Genomic DNA, 20,474 nt, shown 5'->3' with positions numbered 1-20,474 from the left:
AGCCTTTAAAATAAGCTTGTTTTACTTCTTTCTGATCTGTTTTTGCTGCCTGTATTCCCTGTGTTATAACACTCATCATTTATTTAGCATAGGTGCTTAATAAATGTTTCTCAGTTGGATGATTTGCCTGATATCTGATGCTCTTTGTCCAGTGTTGTTGCAGTTAGTATCAGTGCTCTTAAATCGTATGTCCCCCCCGGCAGTGGGCAATGACCAGGGTTTGGTCATTTGGAGAGGTATGTGTGAGACTAATAGAAATTATAGATTAATGGAATGAAAATCTATTAAAAATACTGTCTTTTTCCTCTTCAAGATTGGAGACAAAAATTGTTCCAGTCATTCTAGCAGTAACACGCTCTCGAGTAACACATCCAGCAACAGTGACGACAAGCACTTTGGTTCTGGAGACCTCATGGACCCGGAGTTGCTGGGATTAACCTATATTAAAGGGGCCTCGACCGACAGTGGCATTGATACAACCCCCTGCATGTCTACTTCGATGATGGGCCCTCTGCACCTGACGGGCAGCAGGTCCATGATGCACAGTCGGGCAGAGCAGTGGGCTGACTCTGCGGATGTGCCTGGCCCTGAAGAGGAGCAGGCCAAGCTCTATGCAGTTCACAGCTATCCATCTGCCATCTCTGTCAGTAATACTGCAGAAGGCAGCATGGGTGACCTCAGCGAAATATCTTCTCATTCCAGGTATGTAATCTACTGCCCAAATGAGTAGGCACCACCTGCTTACAGCATCAGTGAGCACCACTTTCTGTGGTGTGATGTGTAACCCAGCTGTGCTGATTGGCACAGGACCTGGCTGAAAGCCAGAAAGAAATTTGTGGTGGTGGTGGAAGTGGCGGTATCGTTTCAGTTGTGACCCCATTTGGAGTTTTCTTGGCAAAGATACTGGAGTGGTTTGTCATTTCCTTCTCCAGCTCATTTTACAGATGAGGAAACTGAGGCAAACAGGGTTAAATGACTTGCCTAGGGTCACATAGCTAGTGAGTGTCTGAGGCCAGATTTGAACTCAGGAAGAGGAGTCTTCCTGACTCCAGGCCTGGCACTCTATCCACTATACCACCTAGCTGTCCAGAAAGAAATTAACCTATGCCTAAAAGAAGTCAGCCTGTGGGCAGGATGGAAACGTTTGTAGAATTGTGAAATGAAGTGTGGGAGAACGGGTTTATCCTTGTTTCTATTCCCATGTTGCTCACTGGTTCAATCACTGAGGAAGTAAATATGGAGCCCGTGATTTGTGGACTGCCAGGCAATTGGGAGGAGGGGGAGACTACTTCTTGGTGAGATGGCTGCTGTGCATTTCCACATGACTTAACAAAGCTACACTGGAGCTTGAGATGTCCAGGAAGCAGTTGGTGATGTGTAGCACAGGACATGAGACCAATGATAGAGATAATAGATCTGGGAATCATGTGCATAAAGATTATAATTAAACCTTTGGGAGCTCATGAGATCATCAAGTGAAATATTAAAAAGGGAGAAGAAAAGAGGATCCAGGACAGACCTGGGAGGACTCTTAGATTCAGTAGGCATGACGTGGATGAAGAATGGCAAAGGAGATCGAGAAGGATCAGTCAAAACAGGTAGTGGGAGAACTAGCAGAGGAAGACAGAGTGAGAAAGAGCAGTGTCATGGAAACCTAGAGAGAGGAGACACTATCCAGGAGACAGGTGATCATCAGCATCAGAGGTCACATAGAAGTCAAGAAGGCTGAGCATTTAGAACAGGCCAGTAGAGGTGACTGGTAAGAAATCACTGGACATTTTGGAGAAGGTGGTTTCATATAAATGATGGGGTCATAAATCATATTGTAGAGAGTTTAGAAGAGAGTGATAGAAAAGAAAGTTACAGCACCCAGGGTAGACAGCTTTCTCAAGGATGAGATAAACTCCAATTCTTGGAGAATTTCTGATTGTGTGAATTATTTGTACCTTTTTGCTTCTTTAAAAAAAAAACACGTCTATTTCTGCTATATATCATTTAACCATTTCATTAATTATCACTTCCAGTTGAGAAACCAGGAAAATTGTAGAGGTATTCAGTTTAGATAGTTCTGCTTCTTGTTATTAGCCCTAGAATGTTTTGATTTTGTTATTGTTCAGTCATTTTTTCAGTCACATTGGGCTCTTTGTGACCCTATTTGGGGTTTTCTTGGCAAAGATACTGGAGTGGTTTGCCCTTTCCTTCTCTAATTCATTTTACAAGTGAGGAAACTGAGGCAAATAAAGTTATGTGACTTGCCCAAGGTCACTCTACTAAGTGTCTTAAGCCAAATTTGAACTTGGAAAGATGAGTCTTCCTGACCACAGGCCTGGCACTTTATCCACTGTGCCCCCTCACTGCGCATATTTTGATTTAAGGGAGTACTAATAATGAGTATAGCTAAAATTAGATGTTAGAATTACCCTGGTGTTATTTATCTAAATTCTCCCTACCCATTTTCACGGACAGTTGAGAGCTGGCTTTAATACCTAAAGTATCTCGGCATCTTGTTCCCATATTAATGTCTTATGCAGAACCTAGTAGTTGGGGAAAAACACCTGCCGTTATAATATTTTGTTAGACTAATGTAGTTGGTATGATAAATAGAATTTTATATTGCCATCAAATATCCTTTGGGTGGTCATCTTTGCTTGCAAGGTGCACACGTCTCTATATGGAGGTATCTCTTAGTGAGAGGACTGTAGATATTTATGCACAAGTGAAGGGGGCTTTTTTGCATACCTTAAGTCTTATTTAAATTAGCATGGGTCATACTGCTGGCAAGCGGATACAAGTGCTAGATTGAATTTCTGATTGGTTTTGTTTTCTTTCCATTCCTTTAAATTGCATGTGTGCACATCTGTTGTAGATAGCGAACTGTGTTGTGAGAGTTGAATCTTTTGCAATTTGGCTTCCTTTTACTCATAATTCACAGTTGATGATGACTTTGAACTCCATTTCCAACTTAATACTGGAGGCTTTTGCTTTCACCATCACCCAGACTCAGTCCGGCTAGTACTAAAACCAGAACCGTCTCTGCATCTTAATATAGGACCCCGTTACAGAATTCCAGACTATAATTTTCCATACCTTTCTTTCTTCCGGGACAGAAACAGGAAAAGCCTGAGGTATAAGATAACTTGTTTTGATTTAACCTGGTAGAAAATGAAAATATATTTGAATTATTCAAACACATGGGATCTATCTTAAGCTATTTTGATTCTATAAACTTTGAGAAAATTCTGTAGAGTCCAGATGAGGAGAAAATAGATATGTGTTCTTCATGCCCGATTTGTGTCCTTGGGCTTTGTATTCAATTCAGACAGACATATAAACATAAAGAAGACATGTACATTAAGTATGTACTGGGTGGGGGAGGAGGTGACTTTGAGTACCCTAAGATTTCATCAGTTTGGCTACTCTGTCTTGCTGGCACAGACTACAATCCTTCCTCAACTTTGTTGTTGGTTTTAGTTATCATTGATTGAGGTGGTCCCTAAAATTCATCACCTCGTAGACATTCATCTTCAGAGGATCTCATATAAAGCTCATCATTTGGCCCACACTTTAAGCTTTTTCAGTCTGGAATAGGTACCTGCTCAAGATTAAGATTTTAAAAACACATGTTAAAAAAATAAAGAAATAAAAATTAAAATTAAAAAAAGCTAAAGTGTAAGCAAAATTGCAATGGCCTTTAAAACTTACCATTAAATGTAACAGAATAAAAGTGTCCATTACATATGGCCAATTTGGTTAATTAATCGTATTTCTATATAATCTCCCCCCATTTATGTCTGAATATCTATCTTAATTTCTCTATTCTATCTTATTACAGATTTTAAACTATATTCATAAAGTTTAGCTGCTTTTGTCTAGCTCTCAGATTTAGCAAAGTAGGCATGATTGCCAAATTACTAACCCTTGTAATTCAGCAAATTGTGCTTTGCTAGCTTAGCCCCTTCCCTGTTTTTCCTTCGAAGCTCAGCTCTACGTCCATCTCCTTTTCTCTCCAGCTGCTAGTACTCCCACCTCCCCACATATTCCTGTGTTGACTATATTTTATGTATACTTGTGTCTACATATTGTTTTCCTTAATAGAATGTATGCTCCCTGAGGGAAAGAACTGTATTGTTTTTGTATTGGTAACTCACCGTGCCTGGCACATAACTCTCTATAAATGTTTGTTGATTGAATAGAGAACCCAGGCTCACGTCCATGCTTGCATGGAACATAGGAACAGGACTTTGGTAGAAAAAAAGTTTTTGTGATAGGATGAGAAATAAAAAATCCCTGGAGAAAATAAAGTTGATAAAACTCAAAACTTCTTGTTTTGTGTTTTTTATTTAATTTTTATAAAAATTATAATTGGTTATATCTGATGTTTGGATACTTACTCCCTTAAAAGTAGTGACTAATTACTCCCCTCCCCAAGTGTGCAATAGAAGGAAACAAATTATTAAGGTAGTATAAAGCTTCTGTTTTGGTAAACTAACATTGGAAATCCAAGGGGCTGCTAATTTTTCACATATAAATGGTAGCCATTAGACTGGGCAACTATGGCATATGCTGTAGGAGAGGGGATTTGACCTTATTCTGTTTCCCCTCTTAGAGACCTCTTTACAAAGGCTGTCTCATTTCAAGCAGGATAGTTAGCGAAAGGGCTGGTGGCTGGATTCTTAGTCTGCAGATGCTGTCAAAAGTTTAAGGTCAAAGCCAATTTAACTTGTGATATCGGAGCTATATTAGTACGTTAGAACATTCCAGTTCTCCCTCCTACTATGTTACCAGTCTCTCTCCACTGCCTCTATCTTCCTTGCATACACACCATTCTCTTTCCTACTTTCTTTGGTGTTTTGGAGATGCTAGAGCTTCTTGTCCCAAGAGAGTATAGTTCTGATGAGAAAAGGGGGGTTGGTTTGCAAAAAATGAAAGTTTAGGGGTGTTTCAGGAGGAGAAAAGACCGAAAAAGGAGGCCTATTTCATGGGCCTAAAGTAGATCCTACAGAGGAGATTGGAATTAAAATTTCATATTCTCCTCTCCAGGTTCCTTCAAGGCCCTGGGGATATAGTTTATGCTGGCCCAGGTATTTAAATTCCTTGTAAGCAGCTAGGTGTTCAGACTTAACTGCCTGGAGTTTCACTTCGCTGTTAAACACTTCCATTCTCTCCTTACTATTGTATGGAGATCATTCTCCTTGGCAGAATTAGCAGATGGAAAAATAAGAGTTGAATAGTTTCACCTTCTTTTTTTCTGCGATTATGTTATCATTCTAAATTAAGCCCTTCTTTCACCCTTCCTGTGTCTCTCCACTCTCCCCAAAGAAAAGCCCTTTCTATTGTGTTTAACCATTATTTCAAACTTCCCCTTATGCTAACTAGGTCTTTATCTCCCTGATAATTTTCTTATAGAACTTGGTCTTTTTTGAGTTTGTCTGTAGTTACCAGCCCTTATTGCATTTTAAACTATTTGCCATTTTAAAATCTTAGTTCCCTGTTCAACCCCTTCAGTTTCCTTGGATACCCTCCCCTGTTAATCACAGTTGATTCTGATGATTTCATTGCCAAAATCTAGTTCTCCAGAACCTCCCATCCGACTGGAGGTGCTTTCTCTTCTAGTATCCCATGCCTTGAGATTCTACTCAGTCTCTCTCCAAACTCCTCAGACTTATGGACACCCATCAGACCATGCCCAGCCTCCCTCTCCTTATCTGACTAAAGCTGCGGATGGTATATTTCTAACTGAACGTTCTTGTGCTGTAGATACGCTCCTGAGAAGTGTGCAAATCAATTTAGTAAGCCAAAGAACACTATCTAAATATGGGCTACTAATATTATAAGTCTAATCCTTAAAAGCTCTGATTTCCTAAACCAAATCATATTTTCTGTGCACAAAGGGAACATGCTATTTAGGAGGACTCCATAATAAATCCTTTTGTAAAGCACCAGTACTGTACTGTGAGTAATCACTTTCTAATTTATCTGCATTGTAAGCTTAGCTTTCCATAGTTCATGTTTTTTGAATGCAAAATGCACCAGAACTGAGGACCCCTTGTATTAGAAGCTGTGTTTTTAAGCTTTTACACAGTGTTTTGTGTTTGTAAAATAGTATAAGTTGTTTTGTGATTCTATTCATTAATTTCTGTGCAGTCATTCTTGTGAATTAGGTCCATGTCATGGCTCCCACTTTGTAGATCAAATGAGAATATATATAAAGGGCTTTGTGAACCTTAAATCCCTATATAATTTCAGCTGTTGCATGAGAAAAATGGAGATAAATGAGCTTTGAGCACCATGTTAGAGGGCCCCTGAGTTAGCAGAGGATTGAAAATATCAGCAGTTCTTAACCCGTAAGTTACATGTTGGTAGGTGGTAGGGCCTCATCGCCTCACTGATTTACCTGAAGTCTGGCACCATTCGATTGCTGTTCTTAACCCAGGCTGTGCCATTCTGACTTGTAAGTTTCCCCAAAGCCCAGTTTTTAAGGTTTTTGGCTTGCACGTGTATCCACGAGTTGGGTGTGCAATATGGGGACGTGAACAGTTTGCATGTGTAAGCAATTACACCATACACTTGTCCTTTCCCCCATCTTGCTCTGGGATAGGGGAAAGCATAACAATTATGGCAGTGATTGGCAGTGTCCCAGAGCTGCTAGGGATATCATTGTAATGCTGCTTTTCTTTCTTTTTTTTCCCCTTCTACAGTGGTTCACACCATTCAGGAAGCCCTTCAGCACACTGTTCTAAAAATAGTGGATCTTTGGACACCTCCAAAGTCTACATAGTATCACACAATAGTGGCCAGCAGGTTACTGGGTCATTGTCCAAATCCTACCACAGGCAAGGAGCAGTCAGCAAATATGTTATTGGTTGGAAGAAATCAGAAGGCAGTCCCACACCCGAAGAATCTGAAGTAAATGAATGTCAGGGGTAAGTAAAGCAACTTCTTTTCCTCTATCTTGGCAAAATAGCGAGGAAAGAGAGAATAGGAAAATGAGCTTTTCTTTCACAGGAGTACATCCTTCCTTAAAGTAATGATGTCTAGAACTTTATTTTTTTCAAAAATTGTTTAGATTTTAACTTACATATTTTTCTTCAAACTCTTGTGTCCATTTCCCAATTTCCCAATTCTTTCAGAGAAAGAATTTTTTTTAAAAAGTCTTTTTTCTTCCTAAAGGCCAAAGATAACTTTTTTTTTCTCAATAGAAATACTTTCAGTAAAGTACTGTTTAAGTTTAAATCTTTGGGAAATGAATAAATTCATGGGTAGAGAGTGTACACATTGAATTTGTGGTAGAGCTAAGTGATCTTTAAACAACAACAAAAAAGTGTGTTTGTTTAACCTAATTTTAACATTGGTTTGGTTTCCTTTTATTTCCTAGACTTTGAAAGGTGAGTTGTTTTATACTTATTTATAAAAGAAAAATTCTTATTGAGCCTTCAACAAAATCTTTTAATCTTGTGATTGTTGCATTTCTGCACTTCTGATGAAAGTGGTAAATTCTTGCATATTTCAGGATGTGCAGAAGGCGGCTAACCAAACAAGTTTAGTTGGTTTTTAAAGAGTCTGGCCTGAAGGACATTTCAATCACTGCATTAACTTTGTACTGGACCAGCCCACCATAATAACATCAGATACTAATGTTTTCAAGTACACACTTGTTCTTTGATGAATATTAAAGATGCCCTCATAGAATTTCTGGAGCTTTATCAAAAAAGGGTATTTTTGAAAAAAATTTTTTCCATTTTGTAAAGTCATCTCTTAGATGCACAGCTGAAAGGTATTTTTACCTTCTCATGTCGTTATAGACAATGTGGTATCATGGTTAGAGAGCTGGCCTTAAAGCCATAAAGAAAGTCTCGTCTCTGTCACATGCTGGACAAGTAATTTAACTTCTTAATGCTGTAGGTCACTCCCTAAGATTGAGAGCATCACAGGTCTTCAGAAGCATTGAAGGAGACGTTAGCAGTGTTGAACTACTGCTGCCCCTCAATATCACGTACGGCCCAAGGGGAAACTGGCACAATACATGTATTGAAAAAAGGTTGGACCCCCAAACTGACTCAACTTACCTCAGATCTTCCACAATAATAATAATGACAACAATGACCAAAATAATAGAAGCTAGCATTTAAATAATACTTTAAGGTTTGCAAAGCATTTCACAGATAATATCTTATTTAACTTCTGTTTGCTTCCATTTCCTCATCTGTAAAATGGGGATAATAATAGCACCTACTTCCCAGGGTTGTTGTGAGGATCAAATGTGATAATAATTGTAAAATGCTTAGCGCAGAGCTTGGCACATAGAAAGTGCTATATAAATAGTGTTGTTGTTATTAATATTATTCTCACAACAACCCTGGGAGATAGGTGCTGTTATTATTCTCATCTTTATCGGTGAGGAAACCGAGGCAGACAGAGGTTAAATGACTTGCCCTGGGTCACATAGCTAGTGTCTGAGGTCAGATTTGAACTCAGGTCTTCCCGACTCCAGGCTGTACCTATCTAGCTGCCTATGCAGTACAAATAAGGCTTGCTAGTATAGATCAGCCCCCTCCCATAGACATTGTTTTGAAAAAGCTGGTGGCAAGGCCCAGAATGTAGGTCTGGACCAGATAACAGAAATTGGTCCTGCCAGAGCTCCTCTTTGTAAAAATACTAGAACATCCCTCATGGATTTCATAAGAAGGCTCTTGAGAAGGCTCTTTGTACATGCCTGCAAACTCACCAAGAAGTACATCTTCCACATTGATTTTCATCATTTTCCAGTTTTCCCTCCTTCCCTGATCCCGTATTTGTTGTTTTTCATGTGTTAGTCTTTTCAATACTTGAAAGTGCATGGTTATTTATACCATTTTAGGAACAAAGTGATGAAATTTTTTTCCCAGGGAAATTGTCATTAGTTTTGTGTTTGTAAGTGAAAGTTTCCAGTTTAAACATTTTCTCTGGAAGCTTTTGCTTAGCTTGTTGCAACACAGGCCTCTCTTTGAACCAAAATTCCTTCAAGGTGCCAGTGATGAGAGCCCTACGCAGTTCGTTTGTGGGAGACTTAGCTGCCACGGTACAGCATAATTCCTAGACTTACAGTTCAATGGTGAAAGCCATTGCCTCTGCTGAGGCTACTACGGTCACTGATTGCTCTCCATTCGGCAGGAAGTAATTGGACTCCAATTCACGCTCTGTGTCTTTGGGAATCTGCAGTCAACTCAAATTGCATTTCCAAAGTCAACTCTTTAAAGATCACTCCTTTGCTTCCCTCCTAGAAGAGAGCTGAAAGACAGTAAAATTCAGTTTGACAGTCTTTTGCTGACCATGAATACGTTTTATTTATCCAAACAGCTTTATGAAATTGTTGATAATTAAAAATGCTTGGCACATGCCAGAAATGGTTACTCTTGAACCATGGGCATCTCCTCTGGACACCATAGGATTGGGACATGGGGTCCAGGTGTCTGACCACCCTCAGTCTCCAAGTTTTTCAGAAGCACACACATTGATTTAAAAACACGGGCTCATCTCTGATGAATTATTGAAACTCAGTTTCCAAATCCAAACTAGGGAAAAAAGGAAGCAGGCTTCATTGGAGGAAGCAGCAGCTTGTTTCCATATATTATGCTCTGGGAATCTGATTTGTTTCTGAATTATTCAAAAATCTTGTCTGGCAATTGAACTTAGTTCATAAATGTAAAATGACTTGGGGATTTGGAGTGAAGGGGCAGCAAAACTGAACTGACTTAATAATAAAGTAATGCACATGTGTATATGTGTATGTGTTTTTGAACACTAGTTAATGCATTTTAATTTATAACATCGCAGGCAGTTTGATGGTTTGCTCCCTGATCCTGTCTCTTTTATACTGATCTGTTCTACCAGAATGTATAGAGATATGGAAGCCATGTCCACCTCAAGTCAACATCAGACCGTGGTTGAGGATGCAGTTTCTGAAACCCAACATGTCCTGTCCAAAGAAGACTTTTTGAAGTTAATGCTTCCCGGCAGCCCTTTGGTGGAAGAGGGCCAAAGAAAGGTTAGCCAACTTAAAAGGATTTTCAGTCCCTACAAGAGACAGTTGCTCAGAAGTAGTCCACTGTTGTTCCCAAAAAAGATCCTGATAGAATCCACTATTTCATATAAATTGAGTGTATCTAAAAGAAGGAGGCACAAATAAGAGACAGAAATAAATGGGCAGACGGGGATACTGAAGCATAAAAGTGGAAAGAGCCCATGAAAGGAGTCAGAAACAATTTGTGTGTCTTTTTTCACTTATAGGTTTAACCTCTTTGCAGAAACCTAAAATAAATGGGAATTGATGTGCATGAGGGGAGGGTTAATGTGGATTCAGGCCAATTTGAAGAATTCTTGTAATTGTGATAATAATAATGAAGGCCTCACCCCAAATGATACTAAAAGCCTGCCCATCTTCTATTGAATATTGGGCTTGAAGCCCTGGAAGAAAAATGTATAATATTGCAAGGGAAGAATATGGGCCTATATTAATTCAAACATGGCTGTTGTCATTGTTTTTAAAGTGAGTTATCATTATGGTTTTTAAAACACTGGCCACATAAAAGATAAGCAAAAGTAATTCTTCAAAGCTCTGATCTAGAACAGCCTTAAGGAATTTAGGTGGACACAGCAGTATTGGGTATTACAGCATCTCTCTGGGTTTGAGGTCTAGCTTAATTATTTATGTAAGCAAAGCTACACCTTTCATGGGTAATCATGGTTCAGCAAGGTGGCACAGGGGATAGCATGTCAGGCCTGGAGTCAGGAAGACCTGAGTTCAAATTTGCCCTCAAACACTAACTAGCTGTGTGACCCTGGGCAAGTCACTTAACCTCTGTCTTCCTCAGTTTCCTCATCTGTAAAATGAAGATAATAATAGCACTGGTCTCCCAGAGTTGTTGTGAAGTTGTGAGATAATATTTATAAAGCTCTTAGCATAGTACCTGGTATGTAATAGGTGCTATGTAAATTATGGTGATGATGATGATGATGATGGTGATTAGAAGTTAATATCTACGTTTAGGATTTCCTTTTCATACTTCAGCTGTGTAGCTTAAACAGATTTTTGTGTCAGAACCAGAAAAGCTAGGTAGCCCCAATTCACCTTTCTCTCTCCTTACATGCTGAGGAACTAATATCCTTCTGTCTCTCAGCTTAGGGAAGGTAGGAGGGAGGCAGAAAAAGGGAGAGAAGTGGTGAATGCTGATGATTAGTTTTCCATGCCTTCTCCTCTCCCCTAGCAAGTGGTCAGCTCCGTTTCTAACTCCTATTTACTCTGACAAAGAGAGTACGTGTTCCATTTAGAAGCCTCTGCTGGTAGCAATGATCATTTTATGAAAGTAGAAAGATCAGGAGGGGAGAGTTTTTGCTGTAAAAGCAGTCTATCCAATGCCCCTTTCAAAATGGAGAATGGTATAGCAAAAGAGGGGGAAGAAATATGCAAGTAAATATAATAATTATAAAGACAGAGTCATGTCAGTAGATTGACTGCTACCCTGACAGGTCTATTAGATTTAAAACTGGAAGAGGTTAGGAAAATGGAAGTCTGTTGCTTTCTAGCTGAGTGAGATTGGACAAATCACTTAACCTTGTTTGGCCTCAATTGTCTTTTTTTGTCAAACGTCAGACGTTGCCTGCCCAAAGGCAGAGAGCTGGGCAGGGGACTAACTTAAAATTCTTCCCAGCTCTAAATGCATGACAGTCAAATTGGAAACATGTGAGCATCTTAGAGCTAGAAGAGACTTTAGAAATCAGGGGAGTCAGCAGAGTGCAGTGACGTTGGAGACTGAGAACTCGGGTTCAGACTCTGCCTCTAATACTACCTGGGTAATCCTGGCCACTTACCCTTTATAGTCCTCAGTTTTCTTATCTGTAAAATGGGAAGGAGGGGTTTAGACTAAATAGGCCCTGAGGTCTTGTCTCAATTTTGATCTGGGATCCTATGTTAGACCCTAATTTTACAGATGAGGCCAAGACACAGACTTTAAATGTCTTCTCTCAAGCTAAGTAGGGGAGCCACGACCGGAACACGGGCTTCCAGACCAGTGTTCTTCCATCATACCATACTATCCCTTATTGAAATTAATGTTCCTGCATTTCCATTTGTTATTGACAGTGAGTCAGAAAAAGAGCAAGCAGCTATAAATTCTAGCTTCCCTAAAGTGGAATTGTACTCCAGTTAACTGAATTATAGCCTTGGAATAACACAAATTAGATCCTACCTCAAGACCCCTTTATTCTCTTCAACCTATAATAATATGCTGCAGAGTGTGATAGTCATGTGTGTAAAGGGAATCCTCTAAGAACCGGATCTCGATGAATCTCTTGTTCTCAACATATAGTGTTAACACATGTGTGTGCTAACATAAGCTCATTAAAGCTTTAGCTTTAAACTGCACTAAGATTTTTTGGGGCACTGTGTACATATGTACATATGTATATACACATATTATATATATAATGTATGTGTACATATATTTTATGTATCTATAGCATATATTATATAAATACTGTAAATCAGAAAACAGTGTAGTATGAGTTCAACTGTGAAGGCAGGCTATTGCAAACATAAATTCTGATAGCATATCCTTTTTGTCAAGAGATTCCTCTTTTAAAACCATGTTTTCCTTTTCTGGTATATGTTTAACTTTGTAGGCCATGTACATGATTTATGTAAGCATTCGTCAGTTAGGAAGAGTTGACAGAATGGAAGGAACACAAAGAATAGGGATATTTTTAGCCCTTCTGCTGCATTCACAAACTTAAATGGCCATGCCCGTGCTTATTTGATGTAAACAATGTTTAAGGACAGCCGGGCGATCATACTTGTTTATCCAACGGGATATGCCTCAGGATGTAAAAGAACATGTTGGAAATGCGGGGTTTTGTTTGATTTTGTTTTTAAGGTGGGGTGAGTGTGTTGTGTGTGTGTGTGTGTTGTGTGTGTGTGTGTGTGTGATTGTGAGAGAGAGAGAGAGACAGAGAGAGAGAGGGTATGTCTGTGTATACCCATATATGTATGTCTCTTCAGAATCAAATGTTTTAGTAAACACTATTGTGAGATTTTTTTTCTCTAAAAGTTATCTTTTAATACAGTTAAAACAATTTCTTGGAGTTTTATTTTTTTCACTAGACTTTACCATTTTCATTCAGTTTATTTGGGTATCCTACAAGGCTGTGATATTTGAAATTACTTTTATTGTCATGTGGATTAGATTGAACCTCACACGCAGTTGATCAGTGCCAAAATTGCCTGGTATTAAAAACCTAGTCGTTTCAAATTAAAATCCATCAGCTTCATGTGTGCATGTGAATAAATGTTGCCTGAAATGGTAACTTTCTCTATTTCCTGAAGCCATCATCATCATCAGGTTGTGGAGGCTCCATTTAGCATTTCAGAATTAATAAAGCTGTGTAGCATCTAATTAATTCATGACCATATTTTGCAGAATGTCAGAGGAGGAAGCATTAAAATCGAATAACTGCTCTGAAACACCAGGGCTGGGGAAGTCAGTGGATCTGCTTCAGCATTTCTAAGCTAGTGTTTTTATGTCTTACTGGGGAAGAACTCACAGAAAGTTTTCATGATACTGCATCAGCCCATTGCATCTAATAGACTTTATTCCATGCCTTCATTTGTTTCCTAATGCTCTTTTCCCCCTCCCCTTTTTTTGAACATATAGTTTTCATTTTATGGGAACCTGTCTCCAAGAAGGTCCCTGTACCGCACACTCTCTGATGAAAGTATATGCAGTAACCGCAGAGGATCTTCCTACGGCAGCTCGCGGAGTTCCATCCTCGACCAAGCCTTGCCCAACGACATTTTGTTCAGCACCACCCCGCCGTACCATAGCACACTCCCGCCTCGGACCAACCTGGCACCAGGCATGGGAGGCCTAAGAAGTGAGTGGCGTTGCGGTATGTTTATGACCATGTCTCTGGTTCCATTAGTGTCTCGCGGCTTCTGGGTTTTTTTCATCTGAAGTGTTTCTTCTATTAATGCTGCATCCTGTGCTTCATCTGATTAAACCTGGGTCTGAATCCCTGGCGTGCTGCCTACTGGCTATGTGACCTTTAAAAAAAAATTGCTTCCCTCCTCTCGGGAGCACAGTGTCCTTATCCATAATCTGAAAGACGTTGGACTAAGATCATAGATCCAGAACTGGTCGGGATCTAGTCCTGCCTCTTCACTTTACAGGAGAGGAAACTGAGGCCGGGGGAGGGCAGAAGTCTTGGCCAAGGTCACATGGGTCATTTCAAAGGTGGAAATTGATCCCAGTTCCTCTGACTCCAAAACCCGTGCTCTTCATGCTCTAACATGCTTTCTCCTACCTGCTGGCTTTAAATTCTATGGGGTTTTTTTGTAATTAAATTAATTTTTTTCTTTTAATTTTGTTTTTATTTTATTTTCAGTTCTGAGTTCTCTCCCTCCCTCCTTTATGGTCTTTTAATAGAGAGACAATTTTGTTCTTGTTGTTCAGTCATTTCAGTTGAGCCTGATTCTTTATATATCCTGTTTGGGGTTTTCTTGGCAAAGATACTGGAGTGGTTTGCCATTTCCTTTACCGCCTCATTTTACAGATGAGGAAACTGATGCAAACAGCGTTAAGTGTCCTGCCCAGAGTCACAGCTGGTGAGTATCTGAGGCCAGATTTGAACTCGGGTCTTCCTGACTCCAGGCCCAGCATTCTACCACCACATAGCTGCCCCAAGAAAGACGACATAGGGTGGTAAAAAGAGCACTGGACTTAAGTCAAGAGACCTGGAACCCAAATCCCATTATTCGCCATTGGACCATGAACAAGCTTTCCCATCTTTCCAAGCCAGTGCTTTTCTCATCTATAAAATGGGAATGCTAGATTTTGTTTCATCTACCAGACAAGATTGTTGTAAGGAAGATGCCTTGTAAATCTCAAAACACTCTGGGAATGTGAGTTAATATCATGACTCTTATTTTGAAAACATGAAAAATGCTTAAAGGAGACATTTTTGACAAAGTAAGTTGTGATGTGTACATTGTTCATAGATGGGGTTAACTGAAAAACCTACTAGAAATACCGACACAAGTCAAGTTCAGCACCCACTGAACCTTTGGGATGAGCTCTGTATCAGGCTTTAACTTTTATAACTGTAAAGAAAAAATATCTAAAATTGTATTATGAAAATAGTTAGGAAAAAGGAAAAAGTGGTCTCATAATCATCCTTTTTTCTTATTCTCTAAAGTAAATATGTGGTGTAGCATGAAAAAGAAGAGCTGACAAAGGTAGGAATCCTAGTCTAGGCTTTATCCTCTGTGACGCTGAGCAAGATCTTAAACCTCTCTTGCCTTTCATATCTCCATCTGTAAAATAATGGAGTTGGACTAGATTATGTCGAAGGTTCTTTTCTGCTCTAGAATTATTTGATTTTGAATAGTTGGACGAGTTCCAAAAGCCGAACTTTTGAATTACATTTTTTCAGATTATTTTCTTTGCAAATCAGTTTTACCACCATTTTCCTAGGTAAAACTATTATGTTTTACAGAGATACAGGAATTTAAAAGAAAGTATCCATCATCAGGGTTGCATTTCATGGCATTTAGTATGTTTTGATAGAGCATCCAAATTGTTATACTCAGTGAAATGATAAACTTGTTTGTGTGTGTAGTGAGACAGCTAGTTGTTGTAGCAGATGGAGCACTGAACCAGGGATCAGGAAGAGCTAAGTTCAAATCCAGCCTCTGCCCCTTACTGCAGCTATATGACTCTGGGCAAGTCAGTTAACCTATGTTTGCCTCAGTTCTTTCATTTGTAAAATGCAGATAATAATATCACTTACCTCCTAGGGTTGTTATATGGATAAAGTGAGATAAAATGTAAAGCACTTTGCACAACCAGGTAAAAGCAACCAGATAAATATTGGCTTATTTTTATGATTCTAAGCTTGAATTGAAAGCAATCCCTGTCTCCTTTGAAGTTTCCTAATCTATTACTTTAGTGATACAATATTCTAAATATTGTAGGATTCATTCATGTAAATGGAAATAACACTTGCAACTGTTCCTTGATCACAATAAAGTAAGGTACATAATGAAGGTCAAATATTCTACCATTCTCCAAAGAAGTTGCTTTTAAATGAATGTTAGTGTCATCTTGCATTTAGTTCACCACAGTACTTCAGCATTTCAAAAAGATTTTATTTTATTCTCTCTACTATCACAGATCTTCAACCCTACTATAAATTATCCACATTTTATGAGTGGCCAAAGGGAATTCATCACCTGGTGGCCAATTTCTGGTATAAAGAATACCATGTATGTACAACTTGGATCCAGATCCTGCTATATTGTTTCATAAATTGCCTGCAGCTTTGGGGTGATGTTTCAAAGATTTGTAATAATAGCTGTTTCATGATGAGAAAGCAATGTGATCAGTCAGTCAGTCAGTGAGAATTTATGAAGTGCCTCCTATTTGCCAGGCACTATGCTAAAAGTGCTGGGGTACAAAGGAAGGCAAAAGAGAACCTCTCCTCTCAAGGAATTCCCAGTCCAGTGGGAGGAGAAAACCTGTAAATAGCCACCTACAAATGAGATACATACAGGCTAAATCAGAGATAATCAACAGAGAAGTCACTAGTGTTAAAGGGGATAGAGAAAGGCTTCTTATAGAAGATGAGATTTAATTTGGGACTTGAAGCCAAGAGGGCAAAAATTACAGAATGGAGGACAGCCAGGGAAAATGCCCAGAGGTGGAAAATGGAGTGTCCATTGTAAGGGACAGCTAGGAGCCACTGTCACTCAATTGTACATAACAGTATATAGGGGTAACTTGTAAGAAGACTAGAACGGTAGGGAGCCGGGTCAGGGTATGAAGGTGTTTGAACACTGAGCAAATTATTTTATATTCGATCATGGAAATGACAGGGATTCTCTGGAGTTCATTGGATGATCAGACTTGTGCTTTAGGAAAATAATTTGATATCTGAGTAGTAGATGGACTGTAGTGGAGAGAAACTTGAGGTGAGGAGACCAGCCAGTGGGCTACAGGTATAGTGGAAAGAGTATTGGAGTCAGTATCACAAAGACCTGGGTTCAGATCCTGGCTCTGACATTTTCTAGTTGTCTTGAGTATAGTCAAGTTACTGTGAGCCTTCCGTTCTTCATCCTCATCATCCCTGTGTAGTGTGTATCTCAGAGGCTTGTTATGAAGAGTTCTTTGTCAACCTTAAAGCGTGTGCGTGTGTGCGTGTGTGTGTGTGTGTGTGTTGGTTAAAATCATTACCCATATGCTATTACATATTTACTCTCATGCTGCCTTATTGTTTCCAAACCACAGAGGCAGAGAAATAGGTTTTTCACTAAAATGCTGCTGTTTTAGCCACTGCCCCAAATCACAAACTGTCTTCTTCATTCCCTTTTCTTAGCAAGGCGATAAAAACAAAGACTTCATCAAAATTTACCCAGCTAGACCTTTTTGCCTGTTGTTGGTGGGTAGCCCATTTGGCAGAACTATTAAAATATCCTCTTCCCTCCAAAAACCTGGCAGCATAGAAGGCCAAGATGCATTCAAGAAAAAGAGTAGAGAGTGTTGTAAAGGATATGGCAAATCCCATCCCCAAATTCCCTCGACGTGTTTCTGACTTATTGAACTAAAGATTTATAGCTCTGTCTCATGGCCACAGCAGTCTCTATGATTCCTAGAGTCTGTCTCCTCTCCACCGAGGCAGATGTAAATGGCTCTGAGCTTTTCTCGGTTATGGGTCATGCAGAGATTCTTGGAAGAGACCCATGGAACAGACTCCTGAGAAGTCAGGACTCTCTGGGAACGAGTAGACACTTTGAAATGGGAGCAGTCTGCAAAGAAGCATTCCTAGCATATGTTTCCAAACAGGGACTGGAAGGGGATCCGACATTTCAGACTTAGGTAACACACTTGCCCTAGCTTCGTGTAACCCTTCTTGAAGATTGGTTCCATCAGACTTCCTGGCACTGGCTGGTTGCTCGCCAAACCCACCAGCATCCTGGAGACTGTACTTGGAAGGAAGAATAGTGTCATGGAAAGAGCAAGGGATCTAGAGTCAGAGCCAGCAGGTATTTATTGAGTATCTCCTATGTTCCAGGAGCTGTGCTAAGTGCTGAGGATACAGAGAAAGTCAAAAACAGCTCCTGCCCTCAAGGAGCTCACTATCCAGTGGGGGAGACAACATGCACATAACTATTTACAAATAAGATATGACACAGGATAACTTGGAGTCAGAGGACCTGGGTTCACATGATAGCTTTTGCCACCTATTCTCCATGAGACCTAGAACAAATCACTTCACTTTTATGGGCTTTAATTTCCTCAACTGTAAGATAAAGGACTTGGACTAGATGATGGGGTCCTTTCCAGCTGAAAATCTGTGATCTTGTATGGAATATTAGGACTCCTGAACTGGAACGTGTCCAGGAATCACTTACTTTCCCAATATAAGGGTAATCAGGAGGGGAGATAGCTTACAGTAAACGGAACGAAGTCTTCTCAGAGGCAGGTAGCCCAGCTCTTCGAAAACAAACCACTCATATATGGTTTTTCCTACCCAGGGGAAAAAGTCCAGCAGTTAACTGCTAGAAGGGCTGTCCTGTGCCTGTTTCTACTCATTCTCCTCACAGGGAGAGCCTTTGCTTAGAGAAATAATAACATCTAAATAGTCCCAAATTTTAATTTGTTTCAGACTATTTCCATCTCTTGAATCCTGGCATTTTAAGTTCATACTTTTAATTCGTACATCTTTTTTGAAGCCACTGAAATGTGCCAGATAAGTTTATCAATGACTTTTTAAGATGTAGAGATTCTTAACACAATCCATCAACAGAAATGTTCTGGATTAGGTCTTGTCCTTGCATTTAGGTCAGTATTTGTTCCTCCTACGATCTGCATCCTAGATGGATTATAATAAGGGAATTCCATGATGGACCACTCACAACAAATCATGAAAATGAGAATTGAGACTTGCTGTTTCAGAAACTAAGTCAGATACAGATGATATAAAAAGTGTATGTGTGGGAAGGAAATTCTGAGCACTGGGAAAATGATAGTGGTATTCCTAAGCCTAAGTAATTTAATGGGATTTTATTTTTTTTTGTATAAAGAATTAAAAAAAAGAATACTGTTCCTTCAGTTTAAGAGGACCAGAATGGAGGAGACGGGATCAAAGTCATGAAGAGCGCATAGTTAGCAGGAAGGATAGGCTTGTTCAACAAATCCTACAGCACTAGTATCTCTGAAAGAGGAATTTTTTTTTAAATGCACTTTATTCAGAGGTTGGTAAACCTGACGAATTCCTTACATATGAGAGACGCTATTGGCTAAAAACATAAATAGATTGAATAAGGTTATAGTCAAGTTCACTGATGATAGATGCTGGCCATTAAAAAAAAAAAAACTGAGGTTGTTTTGGAATAGATCGTACCCCCTTTAGGGTTGGTGTCAAGAAGGGCAATGGCGGTGCCTTCCTAAAATTTCCCTAATCCTTCTGCCAGAGGCAGTGCATTGGGCTGGTTGGATCATTTCTCTGTTTTAATCTGGAATTTCTCACTCTCCTCTGTCCTCTGCGATAAGTGTCCTATGGTTTCTGGAGAGTGATTGTAAAACTTGAGATCTCCAACTACCAGGAAATGCTATCAAGAAAGCTACTCAGTATTTGTTATCAGAATAACATAATAATAATAAAATCGGAATTAATAAAGATGGATTATATGAGTGAGGGGACTTTTGTAAATAGACAGGAAACCACAGACTCGATGTCATTATGCCAAGAAGCAGGGCAGGAGAGTGGGGAAGGAGATCTGGCAGACCTGCACAAACACTAACATTTTCTTTAAAAAACGAAACAAAACAAAACAGTGAATTGTTGAGTAGAACTCCAAACTGGAGCCACACCAGACATGAATAGAAACAATAGGCAAGGGAAAGAAGAGGAAACGACCCTTCCAAGTAGATGATTACATTTGTCTCTGCCAGTTGGTTTAATAGTTAACTATTCCATTTTCTGGAGTTGTATCAAATCTCCTTGGGGGGTGTGAGAGAGGAGCTCCTCCAGAAAGTTCAGAATTGTAAATCATTAGAGTCAGCATTTTTCTCCACTCACTAAGCTTCAGGTCATGATTGGCCTAGACAGGTGGCTGCCTGTCCATGTGGAGCTCCTTTGGTGTTCAGGTCACTGAGGTGCTGGTGCCTTAGCTTAGCCACCATACTTTTGTTGATTTTCTGTGGAAACTTCAAATCTCATCCTTAGTTCTTATGAACTCTCAGCTGTTCAGTCAAGTATCTCTGCCTCCCAGTAAGCAATATTTTTTCCAAGCCAAGAATCAGAACACAGGATAATCCTTCTGTAAGAATTCATTTTAAAACTACCCTTTATGTTATTTTTATTTTTTTTTAAATTGGAACTGTCCTGAAAAAATCTGGGATTTGTATTTATCTTGCATCACAAAATTATAAGGGTGACTCAGA

General features: G+C 39.5%; 1 protein-coding gene across 7 annotated transcripts in view; it reads left to right on the top strand.

Moving 5' to 3' along the window:
* LOC114050137 (signal-induced proliferation-associated 1-like protein 2) overlaps nt 1-20,474 on the top strand; it is a 257,408-nt gene that overhangs the window by 217,020 nt on the left and 19,914 nt on the right. For 4 of the 7 annotated variants that reach the window (XM_027871725.1, XM_027871723.1, XM_027871722.1 and 1 more), the window contains exons 15-18: nt 314-702; nt 6,699-6,923; nt 9,871-10,024; nt 13,686-13,920. In XM_027871725.1, the coding sequence (XP_027727526.1) occupies nt 314-702; nt 6,699-6,923; nt 9,871-10,024; nt 13,686-13,920 (1,003 nt within the window). The remainder of the gene's footprint in view (nt 1-313; nt 703-6,698; nt 6,924-9,870; nt 10,025-13,685; nt 13,921-20,474) is intronic. The other 3 variants (XM_027871726.1, XM_027871721.1, XM_027871724.1) reach the window with 1 other exon arrangement.

The sequence above is a fragment of the Vombatus ursinus genome, unplaced genomic scaffold, assembly GCF_900497805.2.
Source record: "Vombatus ursinus unplaced genomic scaffold, bare-nosed wombat genome assembly UNPS02014798.1, whole genome shotgun sequence".
NCBI classification, from domain to species: Eukaryota; Metazoa; Chordata; class Mammalia; order Diprotodontia; family Vombatidae; genus Vombatus; species Vombatus ursinus.
This window is presented reverse-complemented; position numbering and strand designations above follow the sequence as displayed.